Source organism: Fundulus heteroclitus, chromosome 7 (assembly GCF_011125445.2).
Source record: "Fundulus heteroclitus isolate FHET01 chromosome 7, MU-UCD_Fhet_4.1, whole genome shotgun sequence".
Taxonomy (NCBI): Eukaryota; Metazoa; Chordata; class Actinopteri; order Cyprinodontiformes; family Fundulidae; genus Fundulus; species Fundulus heteroclitus.
The window spans coordinates 18,192,519-18,220,002 of NC_046367.1; the positions used below are offsets into that span (position 1 = coordinate 18,192,519).

Consider the following 27,484-nt stretch of genomic DNA (forward strand, 5'->3'; position numbering starts at 1 on the left):
ATAAACCCTACAGAGATTATAGATGGAGACATGCAGTCACGTTAACGTGCTAATCCAGCTCATTTCCTAATCTAACACGTTAAAGGTTTACAATCTCAGCCTCTGTGATGATGGTCTTTTGCTTGAAAAGAAAGTGAAATCCTGTTTAACTGCGGCGCAGTGCAGCTCTCTGACACAAAGCGGGACAGCCTCAGCAAGCAGAAGCCATTAAAGATAGCTGTCTTATTTTTTACCATAAAGTGTTACAATGAGGTTTCTCTTCATGCACAGGTGAGAGCTTCATAAAGATGGACGAATAGACATGTGTGTTTCTATTTATACGTGAAACTGCAAAAAACCTCCATATTAAAAAAGAAGCTTAAGTATCAAAGTGGCACCCTTTGCCTCATTTGTGAACCGCTCGTTAAAATGTCTGATGTGCAACTGTTGGACTAAATAACCCTCACCTAGATTTTTTTTTCTTTCCACAAAGGTGTCAGAGAAAGACCCGGGTGGCACCTGACCTAACCAGATCCCTACCTCTGAGAATCCACGTTTCTACATCAAAGGAATAAACAAAGTAAAGGTAGCGAAGTGAGTCGTGCGGACCTTCATCATGGTAATGGCGATGTATCGAGCTTCCTTCACGATCACAGGCTCGTATGTGGCTTCCAGCTTGGGCACCGACAGGCCTCCGAAGGTGAGGTCGGGGCTGGAGGACGAAGGAGAGGAGCTTCCGGGAAGCCTCTGCAGTTTCTTCATGTTGTCTGCCTGAACCGACTTCTTCTGGGAAACCGGGACGGCCTTCACCTCCACCTACAGGCCGAGCAGACAAAAGGCTGAGTCCCACAGGTCCGGCAGTGAGCGCCGACTGCGCCCGTCGACAACTTTCTCCGTTCGCAGGACACTGAAAGGTAAATTTCCCTGAAAGGAGGAAGGAAAACAGAAAGACTGTTTCCTAACCTTCATGTTAGGAACATGCACCACATCCCCATACTGGTCTTTAGTCTGTACGACCACTGTGGCCGGCCATCCGCAGCGGATGTCGTCTTTGTTCAGGATCAGAGAGGTCTTCTGTGGATCTGCGTAAGAGTCAGGCTGCAGCCATCTGGACAGAGCAGAACGTTGGAAAGAAAGAATAAACGCTGCTCCCTTACAATTACATAGAAGCATTTTGCTCACTTCCTTAAACTTTTAATGCTTGGTTCCTGTTGTTGTTATGTATTTGTCTCCTAGGGGATCAATAAAGTGTTTATCTATCAATCTATTTATCTTTTACACTTTTAAATAACACCATTTTTATTTTGCCCTCAGAAGCTGATCCAGGTCCTGCGGTTGATAGTGAGGGAAGCCGGGTTCTCGCACTGCAAAAAGGGAACTAAGAGTAAGTGCAATTTTCTTGAAATTAGTATATTTTTCCTTGATTTGAACAGCTAGATAAGACCATTTGCCAATGGGATGAGTAGTTTCTATCCATAAATTAAGATAATTAGACATCCTGCACTTAAAATAAGAACAATTGATCTCCATCATATTATTTCAAGTGCAAAAATCTTATTCCATTGGCAAATCATCTTATTTATCTGCTCAAATTAAGGAAAAATACGCTAATTTCAAGAAAATTTTACTTACTTTGAGCTCCTTTATTGCAGTGCGATGTTCCGTCTGTTTTCTTGCGTGTCTTGGTTTCTCAGAGAAACAAAGTCAGATTGTGTTCTACTCTATTTAGCATCCAGCGAAATGACAGTAAGCTGAGTTGAGACGGTTCGTCAGCACCACAGTGCGGTCACGCACCTGGCCAGTCGCCCTCCGCTTGAGTTTGGCACACAGGTGATGAAGTCCTCGAGGAAGGAGTGCTCGTTGGTTTGGATGTGCAGCGGCAGGTTGCCCTCGAGGGCCTCGAGTATCGTAGGGGAGTGAGAAAGGGCCAGACCTTTCCCCAGAATCCCTGAGTGGGATTTACACACCTAGGAAGGGCAGGTAAAAAAAAAATATATATGAGCGCTGAAGCAATGTGTACTTAGTCTCAGAGGAACATTTTATACACCAGGATTCATTTTGCAGGCAACACACCTGAAGGGAGGCTTCCTCAAGAATCTCAAGATCTTCCTCCAACTCGTTACCTGAAATATTAAAAGCATGGTAAAATGCCCGTTGATCCTTAGAATTATAAAAACAGAAAGGTTTATTGGTGTAGATCATACGGGACTTTAAATGTGCACCAGGAAAGAAAATGCCTTATGGTCCATTTTTCATACCGATAGGAAGGGCCAAATCTTTCTTCATTAGAGCCGCGGCACACACGCTGCCCAGGAACGCCAACTCTTTCTCTAACTGGATTATACCCTGAAAGTCCAAAAACAATTGGTTTGATGGTTCAGCTTCACCTTTTAACAGAAGGCGTCACCGAGTACAATATAATTTTTTTTTTTTTTATAAAATTGAACTGATCTTCTGGAATAACGACCGCATGTTGTAATGTATGTTTCAATGTATGTTTCAATGACAATAAAGATGATATTACTATTACTATTACAAGAGGCTGCTTTTTTTTTTTAAAATGCATTTTACATCTCAGCTATGTACAGAATCACCCTTTTAAACCAGCGAAACTTCAGGGACGGGTCCTTACCTCATCGGGACCTGGGTTGAACTCGTATCCGATAGCCACGCACTTAAAGCCGTAGAAGCAGGCTTTCTCGTCTTTCACATAATCCGAGGCTGTTTCCAGGGAAAAGAGGACTTCATTTCCTGGCAGGAGAGAAGACGCTGATTTAAAAGTGACAGCCGAGAGGGGCCCAGTGAGTAAAGACGCCGTTAAACAAGGTTGCATAATAATAATCTCATTTAAAGCAGAATGAAACACAGACTGATGAGTAATAAAAAAAATACAACTAAATGACTGTGATTAGTAAGAGAGTGATTCATATTTATGCTACGTGTCTTGTTTAAAATGCTGATAACATTTCAGCCGTTTATTAGTCCCAATAAAGGATGTGGGTTTGGGGCCTCCTGCGATCTTTGGTCCGTCCCTTGTGAAAGATGAGGCCGCTGCGTAACCGAGCGCTTCGGGGCTTTCTTCAAACCTCCACAGCAGGACTGCAGCAATCCCACTGAGCGCGGACCTCAGCAGTGTCACGCAGACCTGCGGCTAAACGCTGCTGTCGTGCTGGATTAGTCATGACAAAACGGTAACATAAAACACTCTGTGTCCCTTCTCTATTCAACTTTGGGGGACGGAGGCTAAGGAAACTGTTGCATTGGTAGATGGAAACATGGTTTAAATGTATCCTTTGCTGCTTTTTTTTTTTTTTTGTCGTCCTGTTTGAAAGGACTGCTGTGTGCAGTGTTTTTCCACTCCTTGTGTGTTTTTTCGACACCAAAATTACCATTTTATGTTGATGTACATGATCAGAAAAAAGACACACAAGGAGAAAAGGAAAACTCATTTTTGAAAGATTTCTTTTACTTTAAGATTCTTTAATTTACTTCAATAAAATATAACTTGCATTATTTCAATGTACTATTACATGACGCCTAATGCAGGATTGCTAATCTTTTTTTTATGTAATGGTTTCAGACTTTACCAGACTTCTCAGTCCATTGGGTTCATTTTAAAATATAAAACATAGACTTGCTATGAATACATTGACTGACATTTGTACAAGAGACAGGCTCTGCATAAGACGGCTGAATGAGAGAAAGAGAATGCAAGTAAAACGTGGAGGCAAGGCACGAGGAGGGCGAAAGAAAGGGAAGAAGGAACCCTGCAAAAAGGGAAATAAAAGAAAGTAAGATTTTCTTGAAATTAGTGTATTTGTCCTTGATTTGAGCAGGTAAATGAGATTATCTGCCAATGGAATGAGTATTTATTCACTAAGATAATTAAATAGTTTTTCCTATTTTAAGTGAAAAAAAAAAACTTATTCCATTGGCAGATAATCTTATCTACCTGCTTAAATCAAGGACAAATACACTAATTTCAAGAAAATTTTGTTCCTTTTTTGCAGTGAAGAATGAACCCAAGGAAACAAGGGGGAAACAAAAAGGAAATGACACAAAGGAAGGATATAGGAAAGGAAATAAGGATATTAGGGAAAAAAGAACAGAAGGGAGGCAAAAAGGGAGAGAGAATAAAGGAAGGACACAAGGTAGGACTGCATGCAGGACACCAGGAAGGTAAGGAGGACAGGAAGGAAACACCGAAGGAGGGATTGAAGTAAGGGGACAAGAAGGAAGGGAGGAAGGAAAAAACTTGAGAGAGTGAGGACAGGAGAAAGGTCACAAGAATGGAAGACAGAAGGAAAGAAAGGAGAAAACACAGGAAGGACATCAGGAAGAGAGAGGGGAAGGAAGGATAGACACGTAAGAAAAACAGATGAAAGGAAAGACAACATTTAGACTATGAAAAGCAAAATAAGGTGTGAGAAACATTTTCCCGTCCTGCTAGGCTCTCTCTCTCCGTAAGCATCCAGAGCTGGAAAACAAAACAACAACAACAACAAGAAAGACTTCCCCTGGTGTGACGGTCTCACCTGGAAGAACCAGGACGGTGGTGGGCCAGCCGGTGGAGCCCGAGAACTTCCTGAGTTCAGTCCACGTGTTGATGGTCTCGTGGATCAAGGGTTTCCCGCCCAGGTTGGACAGGTGGAGCGTGCGGCTGGGGATGAGCAGCCGAAGGGCGTCCTCCGGCTGCGCCGTCCCACACTGGGGATCGAACTCGATGGTGGTCCAGCGAACGCAGTCTGGGAAGGAAACCTGCGGGCAGACGGCACACAAACAAACCGGATGGTTAAATGACGCTCCTCTCCTTCGAAGACTTATCAGTGTGGCTGGGAGCGCAGTACCCTATACTGTGTGACGCCCGCTTGCTTGTAAGGGTGGTCGCTCTCAATCACGGAGTAGTGGTTGGAAGTGGTGCAAGCCGACAGGCCCAGCTCGGGCAGGTTGCCCGTGGTGCTGTCGGTGGACTGGTTGGGGTTAAAGGAGGGCGGGGCGTATTTCTGGTTGAGGGCGGAGACGGCGGGCAGCAGCTCCTGAACGAGCCCGAACACCTCCACGGCAGCCTGCGGGAGGAACGGCAGAGTTCACACCTCGTGGCCACACGGACAGCCGAGAAAGTCGTCATAAGAGCTGCGCAGAGGAAGTCAACTCTACCTTTGGCACGGACGCGGCCACCGGTCCGATGTAGGCCAGGATCAGCGGCAGCAGCATGGAGAAGAGGCTGGAAGAACTTAGCAGCTCTGGGATGTCGTCGGCTGGGAAGGAGAAGCGACAAACAACTAGCCTAAAAAAGCTGAATGAATACACCTCCGGCGCAGCGGTCTCTTCGGACACGATTGTTTCCTGCAGGAGGGGTTGTGCCTCTTACCGTCCACCGCGAACGCCCTGTGGAGGAGGTCCTTCGCGGCTCTGACCACGGCGCTGACCACCGACAGAGCCCTGCTGCAGTTCTTGTCCTCCTCGTTGGCTTTGCTGAGCAGCTGGGACTGCAGGTCCCCGTCGTACTCGCTCCTGCAGCGACGCACGACACACGGGTTGGCTTTCAAGACGCGTTAGGAACGACTCAAGAAGAAGGAGAAGGAGGCTGACTCGGCGTTCACCTGTAGTAGAGGATCTGCGGGATCTGACCCCTGGTCTGGTTGGTTCCATTGCTGCTCAGGCTGCAGGTGCTGAAGGTGAAGGAGACGCCGTCTGAGCACTGGACCGTCGTCATACCTCCGTCCCCGTTGGCTGTCCTGCTGCCGTAGTTCCGCAAGCGAACTGCGTACTTCACCCCTTCCTGCAACAGAAGCCAACCTGTGCTTTAATACGGTTGCACAGCAGATCCAAATCTTTGCATCTTGACAGAACGCCCCAGAAAGGTACCGAATCAAATCACCTTCAGAGGCACCGCCTTGTCCAGGCGAATCTCTGCGATATCACTGGGGGAGTCATCGGTGCTGTAGGTGCCCTTCACCAGCTCTAGAGACGTCCACCTGTGAGAATGTGCCGAGTCGCCCGGGTGTTCAGTCTGTGCCTGAAGGACCCAAAAACAAAAGATGGATTTAGTTATTTTTAATTCCAGCCAAAGCAAAACACAACAGAAGGGAGGTTATGAAAAGCTAATCGAGGTTGAAAAGATTTCGGAGCCCTTACGTCGTCGGCCAGGACCTCCAGCTCGTACTCGTGGATGCCCCCTCCGCCGTAGACGCAGACGCCGACCAGCACGATGCCGGGCTTGTCCACCGTCAGACAGATGGCGTCCGGGGAGCCGTTGCCCGTGTTCCAGCTGCGCCCCTGGCTGGTTTTGGTGAAGCGGTTGGGAGACGCTTTCACAGAGTGCAGTGAGTTTAGCCCATCAACCTAACGGCAAAGCGCGTAGGAAGAAAGGTACCCAAATATATCAATGGATGGAAAACAAACCACATAAGACGATTAGGCTTCATGGCAAATTAGCAACCATGGCTAATCCAGGGTCCCAGCATACATAATGAATTACATGGATCACTTAAAATAGCAAACAAATAAATAAATGCAATAGAAGTAAAGTGAACTAAAGTGAACTAAAGTGAACTCTCCTGTAGTTCTAAAGTAAATAAATAATAGTGTTTTATAGCAGAAAGGCAAAAAAAAATTAGATGTCCTGAACGCTTTTAATTAGAATTGTTAAAAGAGAAATGGGATTTGGCTAAAACTGGTTTCACTACAACTGAGATCGGACACCGGCAACAGATCTCTAATTGGTGAATCTCTATTTATTACAAATAATATGATTAAAGTAGGGCTGAAAAATTAATCGCATTTTCAATATAATCGTGATTTAAAAAAAAACGCAATTTCCAAATCGCAGAGGTCTGCAATTTTTGGCTATGTAACAATTAGGGAATTAGACACGTCCATTAGGTGTTAGTAAAATGTTTAAAGTGGGTTTGCCTCCACATGGAAGGGAAGACAGTTGCAGCAGTGAGATAATCTAATTTTATTACTTGTTTTAGAGTTTGTGTAATAATACAAAGCATTAAGTTCTGGTCAATCAGTTTAATACATAGACTTACTTGTTGGTTGGACTTTGCACTTTATGTTCAACAAGGATTGATGTCCAATTAAATTAAAAGTTGTTATCTTGAATAATATTCTGATCAATAGAAACATTAAAAGTTCATATTTAAAATAGTCCTTGTTTACAAACATCTTTATTTAGAAGCCATTTTTGTTGCTTGTGGTTAATGCAGAGAAAAATCAAAATTGCAATTTTGGTTGAAATATATTGTAGGCAGAACGCAATCATTTCTGCTCTGAGTTTAGATGCTGTGGGTCTTTTAGCAACTAATCCGCACGGCGAGGAAACAAATTGATTTGTTGTTTGTATATGTTTAAAAAGACATGAGAAATTAAGATGAAAAAAAAATCACATTAAATTGCAATATTAAGATAAAAAAATCGCAATTAGATTATTTTCCAAAATTGTTCAGCCCTAGATTAAAGAAAACTATGAGAATTCAAATTTACGTTTTGAAAAGCGAGCAGGTTGCTATTTATTGCACCCCGATGGGAGCAAAGGGCCAGACGCAACAGCTGAGACATCTAATCGGGTACACTGGGGAGGAAAAAAGTTGTTGCCCTGACAACAGACTGACGAGGGGAGGGGGGGTTGATGTCAAGTGACATTGCTATGGGAACAGGAGCCCTGACTGCAGCGACTGATGATAATAACAAGGAGTGTCCATGCAGGGAAGGATGACAAACATTTGGCCACGCCTACCTAGTGACTCAGCATACCGTAAAGGACAATAAACAACGCTGCTGTTCGTGTTGTGCGGCTGGTGGGGGAGTGACTGTGAAGCTACCTCGGAGCCCATGGCCGACGCCGTGAGTTCAGAGACGATGGAGGCCAGCAGCCCGCAGGTGTTGGAGACCAGGTGCGGCGAGAACAGCTCCACTTCCTTCCTCAAAGTCTTCCTCACCGGCAGCACCACGATCACCAGCATCTTCTCCAGTACTTCCCGGAAACTGGTCATGCCCATCAGATTCTCCTCCGTCTGAAACATCCAGCCGCATCGAATCGCTTAGAGGCTCATATACCATGAGTTAGGACACTGGAAAATGCCACACTTTTCTAAATTACAATGTGTAGGTTGTTTTTATTACGTTGTACTTTATTATCTATAGGTCTCTAAAACCATGAAACGACGTGATGATCAAATCAGCTTCATATTTGGTAGCATAGACAGTCAAGATCAGAGCGCCGTTAAGAGGAAAACGGAGAAGTTAAATACTTAATACAGATTCTTCAAAGCCCTGTTCTTGATTTGGGATTGCTGGGAATTCTTTGTTCAGCATCTGTTTTTCTTTTGAGTGGGTTGTTGGTGGTAATCTTATAAAGCACGTTGTGCTGCAAATTGTTGTAAAAAAATTAAAAAAAGTAAAGGCGCTGGAAAAATGAAGCTGGATTGATCTAAACCAGACCCAGAGAAACATTCACTTGTTCAGAAAACCTAAAATCTAAGGTGGTCTTCAGGCTCAGAAAAGCACGAAATGGCCTCAGGCAAAATCAACAATTAAAATATGTAATTTAAATTAAATTAAGTGTAAAATAACCTTTTAAAAAAATTTAAACCAAATCTTTTTCTTCAAGTGTTTCCCCATCATTGATTTCCTTCTTACTACAACTTTCCAAAATTAAAAAAATGCCAAACGCCACACTTTTCCAGACTGCGTAGGAAGCCTGGAGACAGGCTTTGATGACGTGCGGCTCTAAGGTCATCTAAAACGGATCTCCAAAGGCGTTAAGAAGGTGAACGGCGCTGGTGAGGCGGCCAGGTGGAAACCTACGTGACTTAGCTTCTCCATATGGGCCACCAGCAGGGGGAACCGATGAGCGAGGGCAGAGTCGTTCTCCGTGCTCACTTGTTTCACCAGCGAGCGCAGCAGCACCTCTCCGTCGTACGCGATAGGCAAGATGGATGTCAGCTTGACGGAAGTGTTACAGAGAGCTGACATGACAGCTGCCAGCAGACGGCTGCTGGAGGTGCGAAAATTGGCCTCCGCAATGTCCTGAATTGCAAGAAGAAGAACGATTATTAATGCCTTTCCCTCTGTTTTGGAGGGGGACGGTAATTTGAGCTGCTGCCGGGGGGGAGAATGAATTCATCCTACCTGGTCCAGACAGTTGAGCAGATCACAAAGACAAGCCCACTGCAGAGCCGGGGTTGGGTAGAAGGAGTGAAAGCAAGCGGTGAATGTGTTGTGGCACTCCTGCAGCACAGCTTCCAGCAAGGTGAGCGGCTGCGACAGGTAGCCCTGGGGGTCGTTGTCCAGCTTGGTCAGGCAGTTGTCCATGCCTTCTGACAGGATCTTCTTCAGCAGGCTGCGCGTCTTTCCCACGCACTCTGCCAGCTTGCTCGACTCCTCCACCACGGCTTTGGTGCTGGCTGCGAACCAAACAGAGAAAATAGAACATCCTGATGGTTTATCTCTTTCTTTTTTTATGAGAATACCTTTGTGTAGAAAACCAACGTTAAACATTATTCTGATTTCTTTGTTGCCAATAAGCAAAAACACACAAAAAAGTAAATAAATAAATAAATAGAATGTATACATTCGTACACGCACACCTGTACATACACACATATATCCACCTACATACATATACAAACATGAACACATACCCATATAACTTCCCAAGTTCCAGAGTATTTGATCCTTTAAAGCCAATTATGAACGTAGAATTACGATAGTTATTGATAGAATTGTCTTTCTTCAGTGATAAGCCTTTAGAAGAGCAGGGTTCCTCCGATTTTTCCCCTTTTTTGGAATTTTTGCCTACGTTTTTATGAGATTATAGACACCTAATTACAAAACAATTTTATTTTTGTATTTTGGAATCGAAATTTTTTTTAAGTATGTGTATATGCTGTATGTATAGGTATTAGTATCTGTATGTACGTATATATATATATATATGTGTGTACAGGTGTGCGCGTACAAATGTATACATTCGATTTATTTATTTATTTACTTTTTTTGTGTTTTTGTGTGTTTGTATGTATGTATATTGTGTTCAATGCATAAAGATAGAAGTATATTAGTACATGTATAGAGACATAGAGACACATATATGTCTATCCTCACAAAAAATGTAGGGTTAAAGGGAGGCAAAGTCGAAGAGATAGGATGATACTTTAGAGAAGGGTGAGAAAAGAAAGGGAAAAATTAAATGTATAACTGGTCATGTCATGTACCACTATAAGAAAATTCAATTAAAAGATAAAAATCACCAAAGAAATTTCGCTATTTCGCAGAACTGAATGGAATCTACAAAAATCAGAAAGAGGAAAGATGGACAATCGCACAAACAGAAGAATAGATGAGTTTGAAATAGGGAATAGAGTGTGTCAAAAGAAATATGTTCCTGTGCTTCATTTTCTTTATTTGGATCTGGAAAACGCTTAAGTCAAACTCCAAATTTCTCCACACTATGCGGGCCTTCTTCCTACCTGCGATGGGGAAGATCTCACAGATGTAGACCCGGAGCAGGCGGAGGCAGCACGTGCCAACGAAGCGCAGCCTCTCCAGGTCCAGCAGCGTGGCCGTGTACTGGAAGCCTTTCAGCCCTCGCAGCTCCTCCACTCCCAACACCAACGTGGTCCAGCTCCAGTGGAGGACGCTCAGCAGAGACTCAAAGCACTCCTGCGAGCAAAGTTACGGTCAAACACAGCAGCGAAAGAAAAGAAGAGAAAAAAGAAAAACAACTCTAAAATCACAGCCGATAACAGAATAAAAAAAGAAAAATACTCACCACTGAGACGGTACGAGCAAACGACCGTTTCAGGATATGAACCGGTTCGCTCGTCTGCTGTTTTCCTTTAGATGCGTTGCCATCGTTGGAAGGGAGCCTAATTCACAATTATGTGTTACTTTGTGTTGGTTATCGCATTCAAATTTAATGATTTGTAGTTAAAACGTGATAAAATGTAGCAAAAATAATTTTATAATGCTCTATCACATTCCACAGAAGGCAGAAAGCTTAGCTTGCCTGTAAAGCAGCTGCGGTATCTGACCCGCGTTAACGTCTGTCCCATTGTTGGATTTCTTGGAGCTTTTGAACTGAAAGACCACACTAAAAAAAAAAAAAAAAGACATAAAAAAAAGGTATTTATCAATACGTTTGAAAAAAATATGTATTAGTTTGATTGCAAGTGACGTCTTACCTGTCGTCGGTCGTGATGGTTGCCTGCCCGTGGGAACCGCAGTCGCTGCTGGGACCCGAGACCCTGGCCCACGCCACGTACCACCAGCCCAGCTGCAGCAGCACCGGCTCGTCGAACATCATGGCATATTTCTCCCTGAAAAACAAACGGGCCAGCGAGAGAGTGGAATCGCATCGTTTCTTTACGACACAAACGCCAGCGAGGACGTGATGGAGAGCGTCTTGAAATATCAGTGAAATATCAGCTGTACCTGGCTGCACAGTCATAGGCCAGGACATCGGTCTCAGCTAGCAGGTCACCATCCGTCTCGTGGTCGCCTCCGTCGGGTCCCAGCTCAAAAAGCTACAAGTTTAATTTAAAAAAGAAAAAAAAAGGTCTCGCTTTATTATTTTTGGAAAGCTATGGGCTAAAATGTTACAGTAACGTCAGCCTGAGATAACATTCCAAGCAGCACGACTGGGCCGCTCATACTGTACCATCAGCACATTTCGATAAACACGCGGATATAATTAAAGAAATGTAATTAATTTATTTGGTTAAAGAATGCCTGAGAGGAATGCCCACCTTGATCTTGGCCGTGTACTCTCCCCGTCCGCCGAACAGGCCCAGCCCACCCAGCAGGATGTCGGCATCCGCGCAGAAACGGATGGCCTCCACAGAGTGAGCCGAGTAACCCCAGCCGCCTCCGTGACCTGGAAGATCGACCGCGGCATCAATAAAGCGGAGCTACACAGCCTGGAAAGAGGCTCGACAGTTCCTCTGCGATACGTCGGCTTCCACAAAGACGTCGACAATAACTGAGCTCGGGATTTCCCGGTACGTTATGATGGCAAAATTCCCTCGTATTCTAGTCTCAGATTGAAGATCTTCAACACGATTTTTTAAACATTAAAAAAAAAAATTATTTCTGACATCCTTTGCTGCACATTTATGTATAATGTACAACTTGCCAGGCTTTAAATGTAGAACCTGAAAAATAAACTGAATGGATTAAAGGAGCAGGATAGAGAGTAAAATCCGTAAAATCTGTAGGTGAACTAATTCAAATTTATGTCGGTACGTCAACGGAAGAGATGAAAGTTTGAAAAAAAAAAACTTGAAGAATGTAACGACGGAGATCTGTGCGTTAGTTTTCCCTCTGAGCACGAAGTCGGCCTTACTTTCAAAGCGGTTTACGACGCTGTAGTCCTCCTTTGAGTAGACCTTCATCACCGCCTGGGTCTCCTCTTCTGCACTCGCCACGCCCATCTTCAGCTCCTGCATGGCCGCTAACGTGTCCAAGCAACCTGCAAGCGAGACGCCCCGGTTATTCAGCAGCAGATCACGTTCAACTAGCTATGGCAAATTTAGCTTACTCCACCAAAACATTTGCTGGATGTTTTCCAAGTCTTTTTTATATATAAAAACTAGCAGCTATGAGATCAAATAAAAAACAGACGAAGTCTCTGAAAGGTTTTACTGCTACCTTTCCCAAGATCTCTACATGGCAACATTTATTCAAACATAACAATCAAGTAAAAATAACACGGCAGTCTTTCCCCGGGGGACCAGATAGATTAACCGGGTATCCGGTTTGTTCAGGAAAATCCAAACCAAACAGGCCTCCGTTACATAATCCGCTGCGTGGGGCGCTTGGGGATTACCAAGGATGTGCAGGGCTCCATGAGAGCGAGTGGTGCTTGCTTGCGATCCTGCGGGCAACGCGAGCTCCGGGCTGAGGATGCTGCAGCGAGCCTGTAGGTCGGTGGCAGAGGGCATCCTAGCGTCGGCTATCACTGCGTTGTAGCACCACATCTCCTTTGAGGCCGGCAGGAACCTGACAAAAACAGTTGCATTTACTATCAAACCAACGATGAGGAGCTATTAAATGTATGTGTCAGCGGTCCTGGGCTTTACCTCCATATGACATCGTAAACCGGGTCCAAACAGAGGCCAAAGCCCTGCAGGTCCTCCTGCTCGGAGTCGTTGAAGGTTCTGCAGCTTCCGTCCATTTTGTTGATCAGCAAACATTTAAAAGGGGGGGGCTCCGACACGGAGGAGGGGACGAGCCCGATGATGTGCTTGCTCGCAAAGATCTCCGACGTGGCGAGGACGTGAGAGTTGATGAGAGCCTCGTCGATCCGCAGGAAAGTCTGATCTCCGCTGGCGCCGATCCAGGTGGCCTTGCGTCCGTATTTGGCCCCGATGTTGGGCATGGGCGACGGCTTGGCGTTCCAATAGGGCATGTCCAGGATGGGCCGGCCCAGCTGCCCTTTCTGTAACGCGAGAGAGAAAACCTTTAGACTGACAAAAAAAGGATGAAAAAATGCACTCACAAAGACAAAGGGGTTGTTGCTGAAAGGCTTGGCCCCGGTATCGGAAGCTTACATTGGGCTTAAATTTTCAATCATACGGTAAAGTCCATTAATAGGACAGCAGAGTTTGTTTGGGTTGTTGTTGCTTTTCATTTTTGTCTAAAACCAATGAAATAATGCTATAAATGTTTGTTTTAGCTCTTCATATTGAGACTGTCAAATAGTCAAGGTATATCATGCTATGAGGATCCTGGACCATGCCTGCTCGGAAACTATATGCTAACGTTTCCTCACCGAGAAGCTGCCGAAAGTGAAGACCTGCCCGTCCACGAGGAGAACAGCCGTGTGGTTGCTGCCCGCGGTCACCTGGACACTCGGTCCCGGCAGCGCCTGAACCAGCGTCGGAGAGCCCCTGGATTATAGAAATGGTCAATTAGTGGGTTTGTTTGGAGGACTGCCTTTGTTTCAATGTAACGCTAAACTCCCGCTGATGTGGTCTAAAAAATTACAACATCCTTAAAGTTGTTTTTTTTGTCAGTCATTTCAGAAAGTGAAACTCATATTATATAGATTTATTACACAGAGTGATATTAGTACAACTCTTTGTTTCTTGTAATTTTGATGATTTTGGCTTATAGACAATGAAAACGCAAAATTCAGCGTCTCAGAGAACTTGAAAATTGTAAAGAAGGTAGACATTGGAAACGCACGGTGTCACACCCTAATCGGCTAAACACCTGAAAACACATGCAAAGGTTTCTTGATGCTCTAAATCACATGTGCCAAACTCAAGGCCCGCGGGCCGACTGCGGTCCGTCAAGGCAATTTTTCCGGCCCTCAAGAGCCAAAAGAGTCATGTCATAAAGTAGAGGAATATATCCTTTTAAACTGTATAAAGTGGCTAAAACTGTGCCTCATGTAGCGAATTTAGATTTTCTTAAGTAGTGGTAACGGCATCCTGCCACTACATATTAAAACAACCCAGAAATGTCCAAAAAGAGAAAAGGTGATGCAGAAGGATGAGAGTTTAAAGTGTAGCTCACCCCAATATAAACTTTTTTGCAGATGACCTGTATAAACTGGGCCTAAGGGCGCTACATTTATGTTACTGTGCTTTTTTTTATATTTCTATGTGAACTGAAATTATATTATGAAATCAAAAGTTTCATATATACACGTGCAGCCGGCCAATTTAATGACTTAATGATGCCAAAGTGGCCCAACAGAGAAATGTTGAGTTTGACACCCCTGGTCTAAAAATGGTTAGTTTCTCAGTCGGTGTCAGCATGCTACCAAATCGTTGGGCGATACTCCTGCCGGTCATCGACACCCTCCACAAGGAGGGCGAGCTACAAAGCGTAGTTGCTCAAGGAGCTGGCTGTTCACTAGGTGCTGTATCCAAGCACGTTTATAGAAAGTTAAGTTAAAGAAAAAAAGCGTGGTAGAAAATGGTGCATCGTCAGCAGGGATAACTGCGGCCTTGATAAAAATCCAGTCAAGAATTTGGGGCGGGGCTTCCCAAGGAGTGGACTGAGATTGGAGTCAGTGCACCGAGAGCCACCACACACCGATGAATACTGGACGAGGGCTACAAATGTAACGTTCTTCATGTCAGGACACTCCTGAACCAGAAACAAGGTCAGAAGCGCCTTACCTGGGCTAAGGAGACAAAGAGTTAGGTAATAATACGGTAATAAAGTTTGCTTTTTATAGGGAAACCAAGGATCTAGAGTCTGGATGAAGAGTGGAGAGGAACAGAATTCATGACGCTGGTATTCCGGTGTCAGTGATGAGTCGGGGTGCCGTGTCAGCTGCTGGTGCTGGTCCACCGTGTTTTCTGAAATCCTCAGTTAACGAAGAAATCTACCAGGAAGTTTGAGAGCCCTTCATGCTGCCTCCTGCTAACAAGCTTTACGGAGATGCTAATTTAATTTTACAGCAGGACTTGGCATCTGCCCTCAAAATGACTGGCCTGACCTGAACCCCATATCTATGGGGCATGGTCAGGAGGAAGATGAGAGACACCCGGACCCGACAACAAAAGAAGGCTTGAAATATTTCAATCAATGTCTAATGAATCTAAGCACAGGTTTCACTTTCTGAAATGAGTGACAAAAAATATATAACCTTTTCACAGCATTCAACCCTTTTGAGGTGTACCTGTAGAGTTCAAACAACACCGCATATCATTTCTTCTGCCTCAAAATGAGTACCTGGAGTTGACGTCTCCGTGACCGAGCTGACCGTGTTGGCCGTACCCGAACGTGAAGACGTCTCCGTTCTCCATCAGCACCACTGTGGATCAAGTCATATTGAGAGCGACACTGACACCAGAGCCACCATGGCGAATGAGCAAAAGGCGGCGACCCTGAGAAAGCACTTTACCCGAGTGGTGAAAGCCGCAGCTGACTTGAACGGCTCGCAGCTCGCTGTCGAACCTCACCGCCCCCGGGGGATAGGTGGTAATTTTGCTGGCATCCTTCTCCCCGCGCTCGCTACTGCCGTCTGGAAGGGAAACGATAACGTAAGCGCGTCTGAGCGGAGGGTAGGGAGCGAGAAGTGTAGTGGCAGCTCTAGGCTGCTGAGGAGGGTGTCTCTGCAAAGTCCTGAGAAACAGAGCTCGAAGGGAAAGTGGACTCAGAAGGAAAGGAAAGGAAAGGAAGGAAAGGAAAGGAAGAGGGGAAAACGTGCTTAAACAGAAGGGTGGGACTAACGGTTCTGCAGCAAAAGGACTTTTTAGCAACAGGTCTTTTTAGTTGGCAGAGACTCTGATTTTGTTTTAATATCTCTACTCTTCAACAGCCTAGAGCCTTTAACAGCCTTTATTTTATAAGTGAGACGTATTTGACTCTTATTTGCCACAATTTCCTTTAATCTAAATAAAATGAGTCCCGCAATGTCGGCATGTCATGCAGCACAATAAAACAAAAATCACACATTAAGTTATATATCTATATCTATTTGCATATATATATATATATATATATATATATATATATATATATATATATATATATATATATATATATATATATATATATATATATATATATTTTTTTTTTTTTTTTTTTTTCCTTAGATTGGATCTCTGCAGAACAGACAACAACAAGGAATGTTGTATCAAAGGCCAGCAATATCACTAATGCACGGAGCATTAAGGAAACCACCAAAGGCAAATTCAGTGGCAGGGTGTCTACTAATCACAACAACTTGGGTTTAAACATTAAACATGGTGCAGGTTTTAAATGGAAATCATAACCAGCTGATGCTAAAGGGGTCTTGCAAAGAGAAAAATATCCAAGCGACATCTTTAACATTTCTTTTAGGAGCTATTTGGAGTTCATCTTTGACGCGTTTGATAAGAGGATCGTGGTTTACGAGGACTTGGAGCGGATCGGGACTGTCAGGTTTGTTTTAGAAAGGGAAGGGAAAGTGTTTTGTGGTGTCCAAAGTTTGGGTGAGAGGGAAACATTTATCTGCAAAGTTCCTGAATTACTGAGGAGAGTTTAACTCACTGGTTAAAAAGTTAATATTTATTTCTTTTAAAAAATGTTTTAGTCTCTAAATTTCTAAGATACTTTTATTTTGTGTCAGTTTGGGGAACCCCAAGTTTTGTCATGTCCCACTATTTGCTCTGTACAACACAAACTACGGTTCTGGTTAGACAAGGGCATTAAATTCTACTGTCCAGCCAACACAGCCATGAGAAGAGCTAATGTACTGTATAAAGGTCAAAAGCTCCTTAACCAGGAAGTTATTCAGCATAAGCTGTAGGTTATCTTCTGATTATAGCAGTATTATATCTGCTTTCAGTCAAGGAAAAAACTCAGCTCCCGATCCTTGTCGTTTGTGTCTCATTTGGTATTTACTGTGAGTCCACAACATCTCTGTGCAGCCCACATTTTTAACAACCACAAGCTGTATCCAAGACCTGGCACATTACTTTGTGGATCTAAAATATCAGGGTTTTCTCTTGGCAGCCTAATGGTATCATTTATGTCTGTTGACATAAAAGACTGTATTGGCTGCTGCAGCTTTCTGTGCTCGCATTTCTCTAGAAACATTTCAGTTAAGCAGAGAGCAGCGGAAACACCACTCAGTGATGTTTGTGAATTTAAAAGCAAAGCTGTGAGCTTACGGAGCACGAAAACAACTCTTTCTGTAAGTTTTGTCGGCACGCGGTTAAGGGGAACACGACTGAAATATATTACTAGCTGTATTAAGCGCGACTCACATCGAAACAGAGTAAACACGTGCTAGTGTAGTCTAGGAATGGGCAATTACTGCATTGTTTATATTTATTGGGATTTATTTTCCCTGACAAGAATAGTGATGTATCGTGAAACCAATATTATATATATATCTTTAAGTATCCTATTTTATGATGAGTATGTCATCTTTAAAAGCAGTGTCTATGGGCTTTAACTATACGCAGTGATGCAGGGTGACGACACAGGACGACTACAATTTAACTCTACATCTCCGAGCCATACATTAGTCTACCTTCTAACTAAAATCATGAGCTGATGACGGGCTGTAAGAGTAAAATCCAATCCGTTTTTAGAAACAAAAGGTTTTCCTGCAGAACCCTCTTCTGGGAGAAAATATGTTGCAGTCAAAAAAATTAAAAAAAGGGTCGCTGATGAGCGTGTTAATAAGTGGTGTTAATCTACCATACTTTAAGGCAACTGAGACTTCAGGTTTTAAACGGTATTGTTTTAAGGGACTCCGTAAAATAGCATCACAGTCTTTTCATCTAACTAACTAGCATAAAAAGATTCGATTGAAGAATGGTGCTTAGGTAGCTCTATTGAGTTTACAGTCCTCCATGCCAGTGGGTTTTTATCCCGGTGCAGACTTAAGAGTCCTTCCTTCAGAGAGTGAAAGGAGGTGGACGGGACAGCCAGACTGGGAGATGGGTCAAAGGGGCGTCCCCGCACCCGCTGAATTAGTGAAGGCCGTAGTACCTTTGTGCTTGTCCCGTTTATGCCTGAGTGCCTGAAGGGGCCTTATTCTGGCTAGGGCCTGCTCACGCTGGTTCATAAAAATGGGACCAGGAAAAACAAGGGGGCCTGGGGGAGAAAAAAACTTTCACATGCATGCACAATGCTCACAAATGGGACAGAATACATGGCAATACTACATCACAACAATACACAGACACGGAGAAAAAAAAAATACATAACAAGGAAGAGGGAAGTCACCAAGGCACACAAACACCCAAGGTCTCGCCTCACATCTGCACATCTAAAACTACACGGGATGGACCCGGTGTCTGTAAATGCACGTTTTTTAAATTCTCCACCACGCCTGCAGGTATCCTGAACATCCCCACCAAAGACATCTGAACTCCCCACAAACGTTCTTCTCCCATACCTCTTCCCTCCTCCAGCCGGTGGCGGCGGTTGATCCTCTGGCGCTTCTCCTCCTGGCGGATCTGGATGTGCTCCTCGATGTTCACTCCTGGAGGGGGAGGGACAGGCACAGCTGAAAAACATAAGAGGCCCCCCGGGTACAGGGCCGCCCCCAAACGGGAGGAAGGTGAAGGTGGGAGGATGAGGCAGAGGCAGAGCAGAACGAGACAAACATCAATGGGCGCAGAAGAGACACGATGGAGAAGCAATGACTGAGCATTTTAACAGAGAGCGAGCGCTGACGAGTCGATGAAAATCAGGCAGCTGCAAGGGGCAGAGTAGCACGGTGGCGTAGCGGGGATTTTCCTCCCCTGGGTTCAGGCGTCTGTGCAGCAGTTGAACTCTTTCACATTGTGACCGCAAACAAAAACGTATGCTTTGGGGAGTTTATGAGCTAGACCAACACAAACCAGTGCTTAATTGTGAAGTGGGAGTAAAATAATACATTATTTACAAAGTGTAGCTCGCACTGTTAATCAACCCAACTGATACAACATAGGACTACTTTTCACTGCAGCTACAGCTGCAAGGCCTTTGGTCTAAGTCTGTACTAGCTCTGCATATCTGGACGACCAATTTCTTCGCAAAGAAATCGTCTGTGGACGTCAACTTTAGGTCTTGCCACTTGATTCAGAACTAGATTTGGGCACGGGAAGGGCTTTGACTAGGCCATTGTAAAACATGAATGTGTTTTGATAGTGTAGCGCTGGCTGATTTTATCGCTCCATCCATCTTCCCATCAACTTGGGGCGACTGTGGCTTGATGGGTTGAGTAGTCGTCTGGCAATCAGAATGTTGTGGGTTCGATTCCAGCTTCCCCTTGCCACATGTCGATGTGCCCCTGGGCAAGGCACTTAAGCCCAAATTACATACCGAGCTGCGTCTCGGTGTATGGGGAGTGTTGGCCTAGTGGTTAGAGCAGTGTGCTTGCACTCAGATGCAAGTACCCGGTTTGATCCCCAGGGTGATGGGTTAAAAGCAGAGAGTGAAATTTTGTTGTAATGTATGTTTCAATGACAATAAAGATGATATTACTATTACTATTACTAACTATGACCAGCCTCCCCCTCCCTGCTGAAAACATCCACACGTCATCATGCTGCCAGCACCTACTTTCACTGCAGGGTTGCTACATTCAGGGTTGTAATGTTAGCTTTGATTTCATTTGAGCAGAGCGGGGTCTTTCTCATGTTAGCTCTGTCCCCTACATGGTCAGTGGTGCAAAGCAAATGGGGACTTTTTAAGGGTATTACAATAAAGAGGGTTGAATACAACAGAACGCAATATTTTCTTAATCTTTAGTTGTAAAATAACATGACAATAATTTATCCTTTTCGTTCCACTTCACAATTACACTCCACTTTCTGTTGATCTACAACATAAAAGGCCAACAGAATACACTGAGGTCTCTCGTTGTAACGTGACAAATGTTAATAAGTTCAAAAGATGTGCATGCTTTTTCAAGGCTCTGTGCGTGTAAGCAGTGTTCAGAAAGAGCTAAGAAGCACATACCGCTCACACACACACGTAAACACGTAAAGCACAATGCAAAGGCCTTAGTCGTCCCTCTTTCACTTAAACAAGTCACAAATTGCTTCTTTATTAAAATCTCTGTAATGTGATTTATCACTGCATGTTGAGGAGATTTTGATGGCCAAATTAATCCTAGATCAGACTGAAAGTCAATGAAACAAAAACAACATTCCTCCAAAAATGATCAGGAAATGGACTGGAGATGAGGAGACCGGCAGCCTAACACCACAGAAAAACTTTAAAAAGAACTTAAAAAAAACTTCTTAAGTGAAATCTAAAGATCCCAAATACAAAAGGATAGGTGAAAGCCTATATACAGTACAGTAACTAATGGAGACATTCACTTTCTCTTTGGTAATCAGTCTCCTTTCTGTCTATTCACTCGCTACGACACACAAAGCATGGGAAATCAAGCCGGATGTGGCCAGATTGAAAACACCTCTAATCACGAATTTAAGGCAAACTGCAGTGAGAAATTCACGAAACAGTGGATGTTTTTTTATTTCACAGCTTTTTAAAAGTATGTCAAAAGTAAAACAATATCAGTAATTCTCCTTGAATTGATAACTTAAATTATCTTTATTATAAAGTAACTTGAAATGTGATTAGTCATGACACACTTTAACAGATTTATGGTTAATTGGTTCTTTTTTATGAATCAATTAACAGCTCTCCTTCTGAAACTTTGGCAGGCAGCCGGAGAAACCCGAGGATCATAGCCATGGACCCTCAGGTCCACGGCTATAGACACGTTCCCTCGCTCCACACAATGAAGCAAAGTGACAGGCGTTTGCAAACACCCGTGCTTGTATTTTTTATTTCTGTGTGCACGCTTAAATAAAATAAGGCTTAAAGTGATAAGATATGACTGGTTAAATACCTAGCAGCAGATCCAGTGGTATCATCTCCTTCACGGCATCAAAGATCCCCCTCTGCCGGGCCTCTTGACCGTCAAGCTCCCTGGCGCAGGCCTTACAACAGCCACACGCCGAGCAGCCAGACTCTCCAGAGCCACAGCCACAGATACTAGCCCACAGATTAAACACAAACACATTAAGACAATGCATTATTATAGAACAATTAAACTGAAAACACATCGCACCTAGAGTACTTCAAAGCACCATTCCGTGCCCAGCTTACCCTCCTGGTACTCTGTCCGGCCGCCCGCTGCTGACACAGCTGGCCCCGTAGCCAGTGCAGTCTCCACAGACCGTGCAGACCATACACTGGTCCAGCTTCCACTTGTGCATGCCCGGCTGGCACATCATGCTCTTCTCTTCCTTGTCCTCCAGCTCGTCCTCCAGGTCCTCGTCCATGGCCGTCGCCATGCTCTCCACGCCAAACGCTTTGCGACAGACGCAAACCGATTAAACGGTGGAATATCTCGGCGCTACTTACACCTATTAACAGTCCCTTCATATTCTTAGGGGGTATTTGCTTCATCTGAGTCGATCTGCTCACCTTTGCCAGCCTGGCTCATGGCACCCGTGTCTCTGCCACACTGGCCCTTGTTATTCACCCCAAACGTCCACACTTCGCCGTTCTTAGTCAGAACACAGGTGTGGGCCTTTCCCATGGCAACCTGAGTTACAAAATGGCCTTTCAGGTCTGTCACTTGGCCTGTGGAGAGAAATTAAAGGGTTATGAAAAACAAAAACAAAAAGTACAAGCAAGAGCGCAGCATCTGGTGGAAAAGCGGAGGTATTTCTGTCAACCTACAGGTGCTGTCGCTGTAGATTGCATCCTTGCCGAACATGTAGAGCTCGCCGTCCTTTGTGACTATGCTGCTGCTGCCGTTGTTGCACGCTGTATACACCGCCGTCTTCGTCTCCAGCTTGATCATCTTCTTGGGTTTGTACGGCTTGGGCTGCCTGCGACTTTTGGCTGCGAAAAGGAAACGAGGCGGTTCAGTAAGGTCAACGTAGCGACGTTGATGAGCGTTGGCGCGCCGTCGGGAAATATCCTACTGGATTCGCCGTCCTCTCCTTTGCTGGCGGAGCCGGTGAAGAAAACGCTGCCGTCCTCGGCGACCAGAAGCGCGTGGGAACCATCGTGGCCGACTGAGAACTGGGTGACCTTCGGAGACTTTGTGATGGGAAGCTCCACCCATTTACCTGCTGACGGGCCCCCCTGCTTAATGCCCAGGCTCTGGTACTTCCCTGTGTAGTAGATCTAAAAAAAGAAATACAAAGATTTTAAAATAATTACCCTAAAAAAATGACATGTTCAAAACAATGTTGGAGAACTAATGAATATACTTATTGCTGGACAATGGCTTTGAAATGGTTAAGTTCAGGACCCACTGTAGCAGTGTTTGTACCTCAACAACAAAATTCAAGGAATTTTATTTTATTTTTTTATTTTTTTTAGTGTTTTGGCTCTCAATGTGTTGGAGCGTGCTGCACACAGGGAGGGAGACCAGCCGTAGGTTTGCATGGACTGCAAAAACGAGGGGAGGAATGAAGCTGCGGCTTCGTCTTATTTCTGATTTTCTGCTCTATTTAATCGCTCAAGTTAAATACGGGCAAGAAAAAAAAAAAAAAAAAACAAGCAAAGAAATCGTCTTTAAATTAAGTGAGTTACAAATATGTCAGCTGTGATCTACAGGAGAAGAGATGAACAGGCGTTTTTTTTAGATTTGAAAAACAAAATGGCCACAAATAAAACTATACACTAAAAATGGCCAATTTCCATTAAGATTTCAGCCTTATTTTGCTTCCTTGGAAAAAAAGTAAAACAATATGTGGATGATAAATTAATTTCATTTACATTCATATACAGTTTAATTGATCTAAGGAAACTGGAGACAAACCAATGTAGAGGACTGGCCAAGTATTGCTGGAGGTAAAATAATCCATATGCTAACTGATGCACAATAGATGATTTTTTTTTTTAAAGGCTTCATTTCATAAATGAAATTATGAATGAATGTGGAACAAATTTAGCTAAGACTGCTAAGGTTTTGACCCATGAACATGTCCTAATTCAGTTTAGACCTGTTTGAATGTAAAACCGGTCCTTGCTAAGGAATAATCTAAACAATATTAAATATCTGAGCAAGATGTTGTTGGGTAGGGGAAACTGCAGATAGCGGGCGCTTTCAGATCAGGCGCCTTTCGTTACAGACACATAAAATGTGCAGCATGTAGCTAAAACGGACTGCTATCTCCAACACAGGCCCGCTGCGCCACACCTAGACTAAACGCACAAACGACCACACCCTCCGACACACCTTAAACCAACCGCATAGTAAGCATTCTCATGGCGATGAGCTACTTTCCAAAACATGTGAAACATTTCCTTTGAAAAACTATTTACTGAACATGCTCCAGAACTTACAAAGAAAATGAGTTATGACATAGATGAGTTAAATTAAATTGTTCTGAAGCAGCACTTAAAGCTTCTGCCTATAGCCAGGGCTAGATCCAGAGCAAAACAATACGTCGATTAGGAGTGTAAGTAAACAGGTGACTAATCCTGGTTTTATTTGAATCCAACTTCACCTGTTAGATATTAAATCTATATTTAAAAAAAAATAATAATTTATTAGGGTTTACTAGAAAAGAGCTGTTAAAAAAATACATTCCTAGCTCAGCTCAAACCGATTCTCTGCACCAATTACATGTTGATCAGCTGGTTATTAATGGTCTCTGTAAAGGGAAACGCTTTGCATTGCTATTTATATTAAGCCTTTAGACTGAGGCTGTTTGGTCTGTTCTTATCAAGATAAAGGCTCTGAAGCTGAGCTGTTGCCGCCGCTCTAACTTTCACTACTCTTACACGTCCAGACAGTTAACCGGCCGCTCACCTTTCCAGAGGCAGTTTTCATCAGCGCAAACTCCCTGCCAGCGCCAAGCAACGCTGCCTCTTCATCAAAGCCAGTGCCTGGGAGGAAGACAAGACGACTGAGAAACCACCTCGGAGAATAACATGAATTTAAAAAAAAAAAAAAAATCGATTTTCACAGTCTTTTACACATTTACACATAAAGTACTTGTTGCGGTTGTATAGTGACAGTCAGCACCCATAGATCCTAGTCCAGTTTGCCTCACTTACTGATGATGTGGAGATCCTTCTCCAGGTCAAAGAGAGAGATGCCGCAGGCGTGCAGGCACTTCCTGGCCAGCTTCAGCTGCAGCTCCTGCTGCAGGGCCGGGTCTGAGCTCATGGTGTAAATCCGCACAACAAAACCGTCCTGCAGGGGTGTGGGCGCACAGGAAGAAACACTGTTTGGCTTCACAACACAACACTGTTACAGTTCGGCATGCAGAGCGTATCAAAGCCTCAAATATGGTTGCCCTGTTGCAGCCATTTAAACCAAGTTTCCACCACAAACAGCATTTTGCATGTATACAACCAAAAGATCACTTCTGGCCTTCTACCACCTACTTGCTGTGCCCCTTAAGTGGCTTATGACAACGTGCACACATGACTTCTTTTTTTTTTTTTTTTTTCTGCCCAACAACTCCTTCCTTTTCACCACTTTTTGCTAAAAGCCAGATTTGTGGCATACACGACTACCAGCTGTCCTGTTGACAGATTCTCCCACCTGACCTGTGGATCTCTGCAGCTCCTCCAGAGTTACCATGGGATGTGTCCCTGCTTCTATTATTAATGCGTTCTCCGCCTGTCGGATTAGGCTTGCCGTTGTGCTACACTCTCCATTTTCAAATGGTCTGAACAGACTTCTTTGAGATGTTGAAATCTCTGGAAGCTGTCTCGTTACCTAACCCTGCTTTAACGATCTCTCCACCTGCTTCACCCTCGACCTCTTCGCTCGGAGAGGCATTAAAGAGATGCAGATAAAAGCAACAATTTATCAAGAAGAAAACAAGAATAGACTTCAAGTGAGCAAAACAATATAACTCTCATCGTGGTAGTCATCACGGTCGTGTATTGGGCGTTCATTGCTTGGAAGGAAAAGACACTCGTTTATCAGATGGTTTAACTGTAAGTGGTCTGTGCAGCTTTTGCCCTGACAAATGCAGATAAACTCCGCCCACTGAACAGTACTCCATCCGTATGATTAGCTGGGTAAGACTCCCTGCAACAGTGGATGTATGGATTTCACATATTACCCTCCCCCCACCTCCCATTACTGAGTGCTTTCGCTTGAGAGGTTAAGCTCTCTGGGGGGAGCACACATGTGGGGCCACAGCTGCCACGCCCACACACACATATATAGAGCATCTAAATAAAGGGATAAACTGATCAACTGAGGATTTGTGGGAGGGAAAAATGTGCCTTGCAGAGAGAGTAAAGAGAAGCGTCGAAGCTCAGTTTGACTAAATAAAGGATTATTTAATGATTATTCAAATCAATTTAATAGTATTCTCAGTTTAAAACAGGATAAGTAAAAATAACCGTAGAGAGAGTATATTTAGCTGAAATACTCTAAAAACGATTGAATGCTCTATCTCTTTGTACTCACCTTGAGCTGAACTGATGCTTTGCAGTCAGGGGTGCGCATGAACTGCTCAAAGCATACCATGGTTTTTAACACTAGAACTCCCAAGGCAGTCATTTTGACTGTTTTCAGATTTTGAAGTGTAATAACTTTTTTTACATGAGTCTTACATTATTCATGCTAGCTGACTTTTCCTGTATCTGTATTTCCTTTATTTCCATATTGTTTTTTAAATAAAATAAAAAACCAAATAAAAAATATCGTTACTTTTACCTTTGTCTCCCACACCCGTCATTTTGACGGCTCCGTTAGTTACATTCTATTTTATTCCCGCGGTTGAAACACAACGGGATGTTGCCTAGCAACCAGCATTCTAGCTAGCGCACCAAAGACCCGCTGGTGTGCGGCGAACCCTCCTCAGAGGAGGAGCCACCTTTATTTAGGCAAAGAAAACTGTGTTAGGTGCGTCAACACTGTACAAAAAACCGCTCACATGATGCCTGTCACAAGTGCAAAAAGGTGGTGTGCGGGAAATGCACGGGGGATATCGTTGTAACATGCAAAAAAAATGTGTTTGATCTGTTTTCTAACCTTGTAAATATATTGTTTTGTGTAGTTCCACTTGTAGTTTTATTAAATATTTAGATTTTTAATGTGTTCATTACAGTTTAGAACCATTTATTGTTTTCAATTGTAAATAGTGACGTCATTTCTTGTAATTTCTTTTTTGGTACCATAGTGTGTAATTTTATTTCGTTTTATATATAGTCTAATCTATAATTGCCACATTGCATTTTCCGAATTTATGTAAATAATTAAACATTTTAATTATAAACTTTTCTTGCAAACATTTTTTATTTACAGTGATATTTTTAGCACCATTTACAATCGTATATTATAAATAATTTAAGGAACAATTGTTGGACGTGGTAAAAATATGTTTTGGACCTCATATTTAGGTCTACATATCCACAATGGGCTTATAAAGCCCACTAGAACCATTACAGTTGATGACGTCATCACCAATCCCGCATTCCATTGGTCAGAATGTCACCCGTCAAATTGACTGCCAGTGGGAGTTCTAGGAGTATCAGAATTATGGGAGTCCTAGTGTTAAAAAGTTGCCCATTAAAAACTGCTAAAATTATCCGTCATAACACTTAGAGTTGCTTTAATGAGATTCCAGAGCAACAAGTTTTCTCTCATTGTCAGGCGCACTGACTGATGGCGTGCTGCGCTCCTGTCAACAGCTGCTGCGCACTGCCAGTCAGCAGGCAGAGCACAGCAGCATTTTAAACCTCAGGCTTAAATATCTGAAGCTATCTAAGGGAAATCCAGTGACCGTATTTTTCAAAACATGTCACCAGTCCTCTCTGTTTGGTTCACTGCTGGAGGTTTCTTTCCATACTTGGTAATAAAACTGTGTGTGGGGGGGTCGCTTTTTGCTACATTTAAGCAATATGTGAAAAGCTTAAAATATTTTGCTATCACGTTAGTTGCAATCTAAAAAGAAATAAATACAAAAATAAAATGAAAACATACATCTTTGCAGGCTGCGATTTGGTTGATGTACTCTCCATCTGTGAATATGATGTTTTGTCCATCTGAATGTTGACCTGTAATAACAGATAAAGTGAATATAGTGCTGTTTTAGTTTATGTTGGC

At 43.6% G+C, this 27,484-nt stretch overlaps 1 protein-coding gene across 1 annotated transcript in view; it reads right to left on the minus strand.

Annotated features, from left to right (window-relative positions):
* The window catches only part of mycbp2 (MYC binding protein 2), a 91,418-nt gene that overhangs the window by 39,941 nt on the left and 23,993 nt on the right, over positions 1-27,484 (minus strand). The window contains 38 exon segments of the mRNA XM_012864274.3: positions 589-795; positions 943-1,087; positions 1,774-1,946; positions 2,053-2,102; positions 2,238-2,325; positions 2,612-2,730; positions 4,515-4,737; positions 4,827-5,045; positions 5,137-5,237; positions 5,351-5,493; positions 5,583-5,761; positions 5,861-5,998; positions 6,118-6,324; positions 7,809-8,000; positions 8,794-9,015; positions 9,118-9,392; positions 10,458-10,650; positions 10,760-10,856; positions 10,997-11,080; positions 11,172-11,306; positions 11,422-11,513; positions 11,736-11,863; positions 12,332-12,457; positions 12,815-12,987; positions 13,068-13,426; positions 13,760-13,877; positions 15,679-15,760; positions 15,851-15,970; positions 18,433-18,537; positions 18,842-18,952; positions 21,293-21,438; positions 21,553-21,757; positions 21,874-22,032; positions 22,132-22,296; positions 22,380-22,584; positions 24,221-24,297; positions 24,469-24,607; positions 27,362-27,435. Of these exon segments, the coding sequence (XP_012719728.2) occupies positions 589-795; positions 943-1,087; positions 1,774-1,946; positions 2,053-2,102; positions 2,238-2,325; positions 2,612-2,730; positions 4,515-4,737; positions 4,827-5,045; positions 5,137-5,237; positions 5,351-5,493; positions 5,583-5,761; positions 5,861-5,998; positions 6,118-6,324; positions 7,809-8,000; positions 8,794-9,015; positions 9,118-9,392; positions 10,458-10,650; positions 10,760-10,856; positions 10,997-11,080; positions 11,172-11,306; positions 11,422-11,513; positions 11,736-11,863; positions 12,332-12,457; positions 12,815-12,987; positions 13,068-13,426; positions 13,760-13,877; positions 15,679-15,760; positions 15,851-15,970; positions 18,433-18,537; positions 18,842-18,952; positions 21,293-21,438; positions 21,553-21,757; positions 21,874-22,032; positions 22,132-22,296; positions 22,380-22,584; positions 24,221-24,297; positions 24,469-24,607; positions 27,362-27,435 (5,774 nt within the window).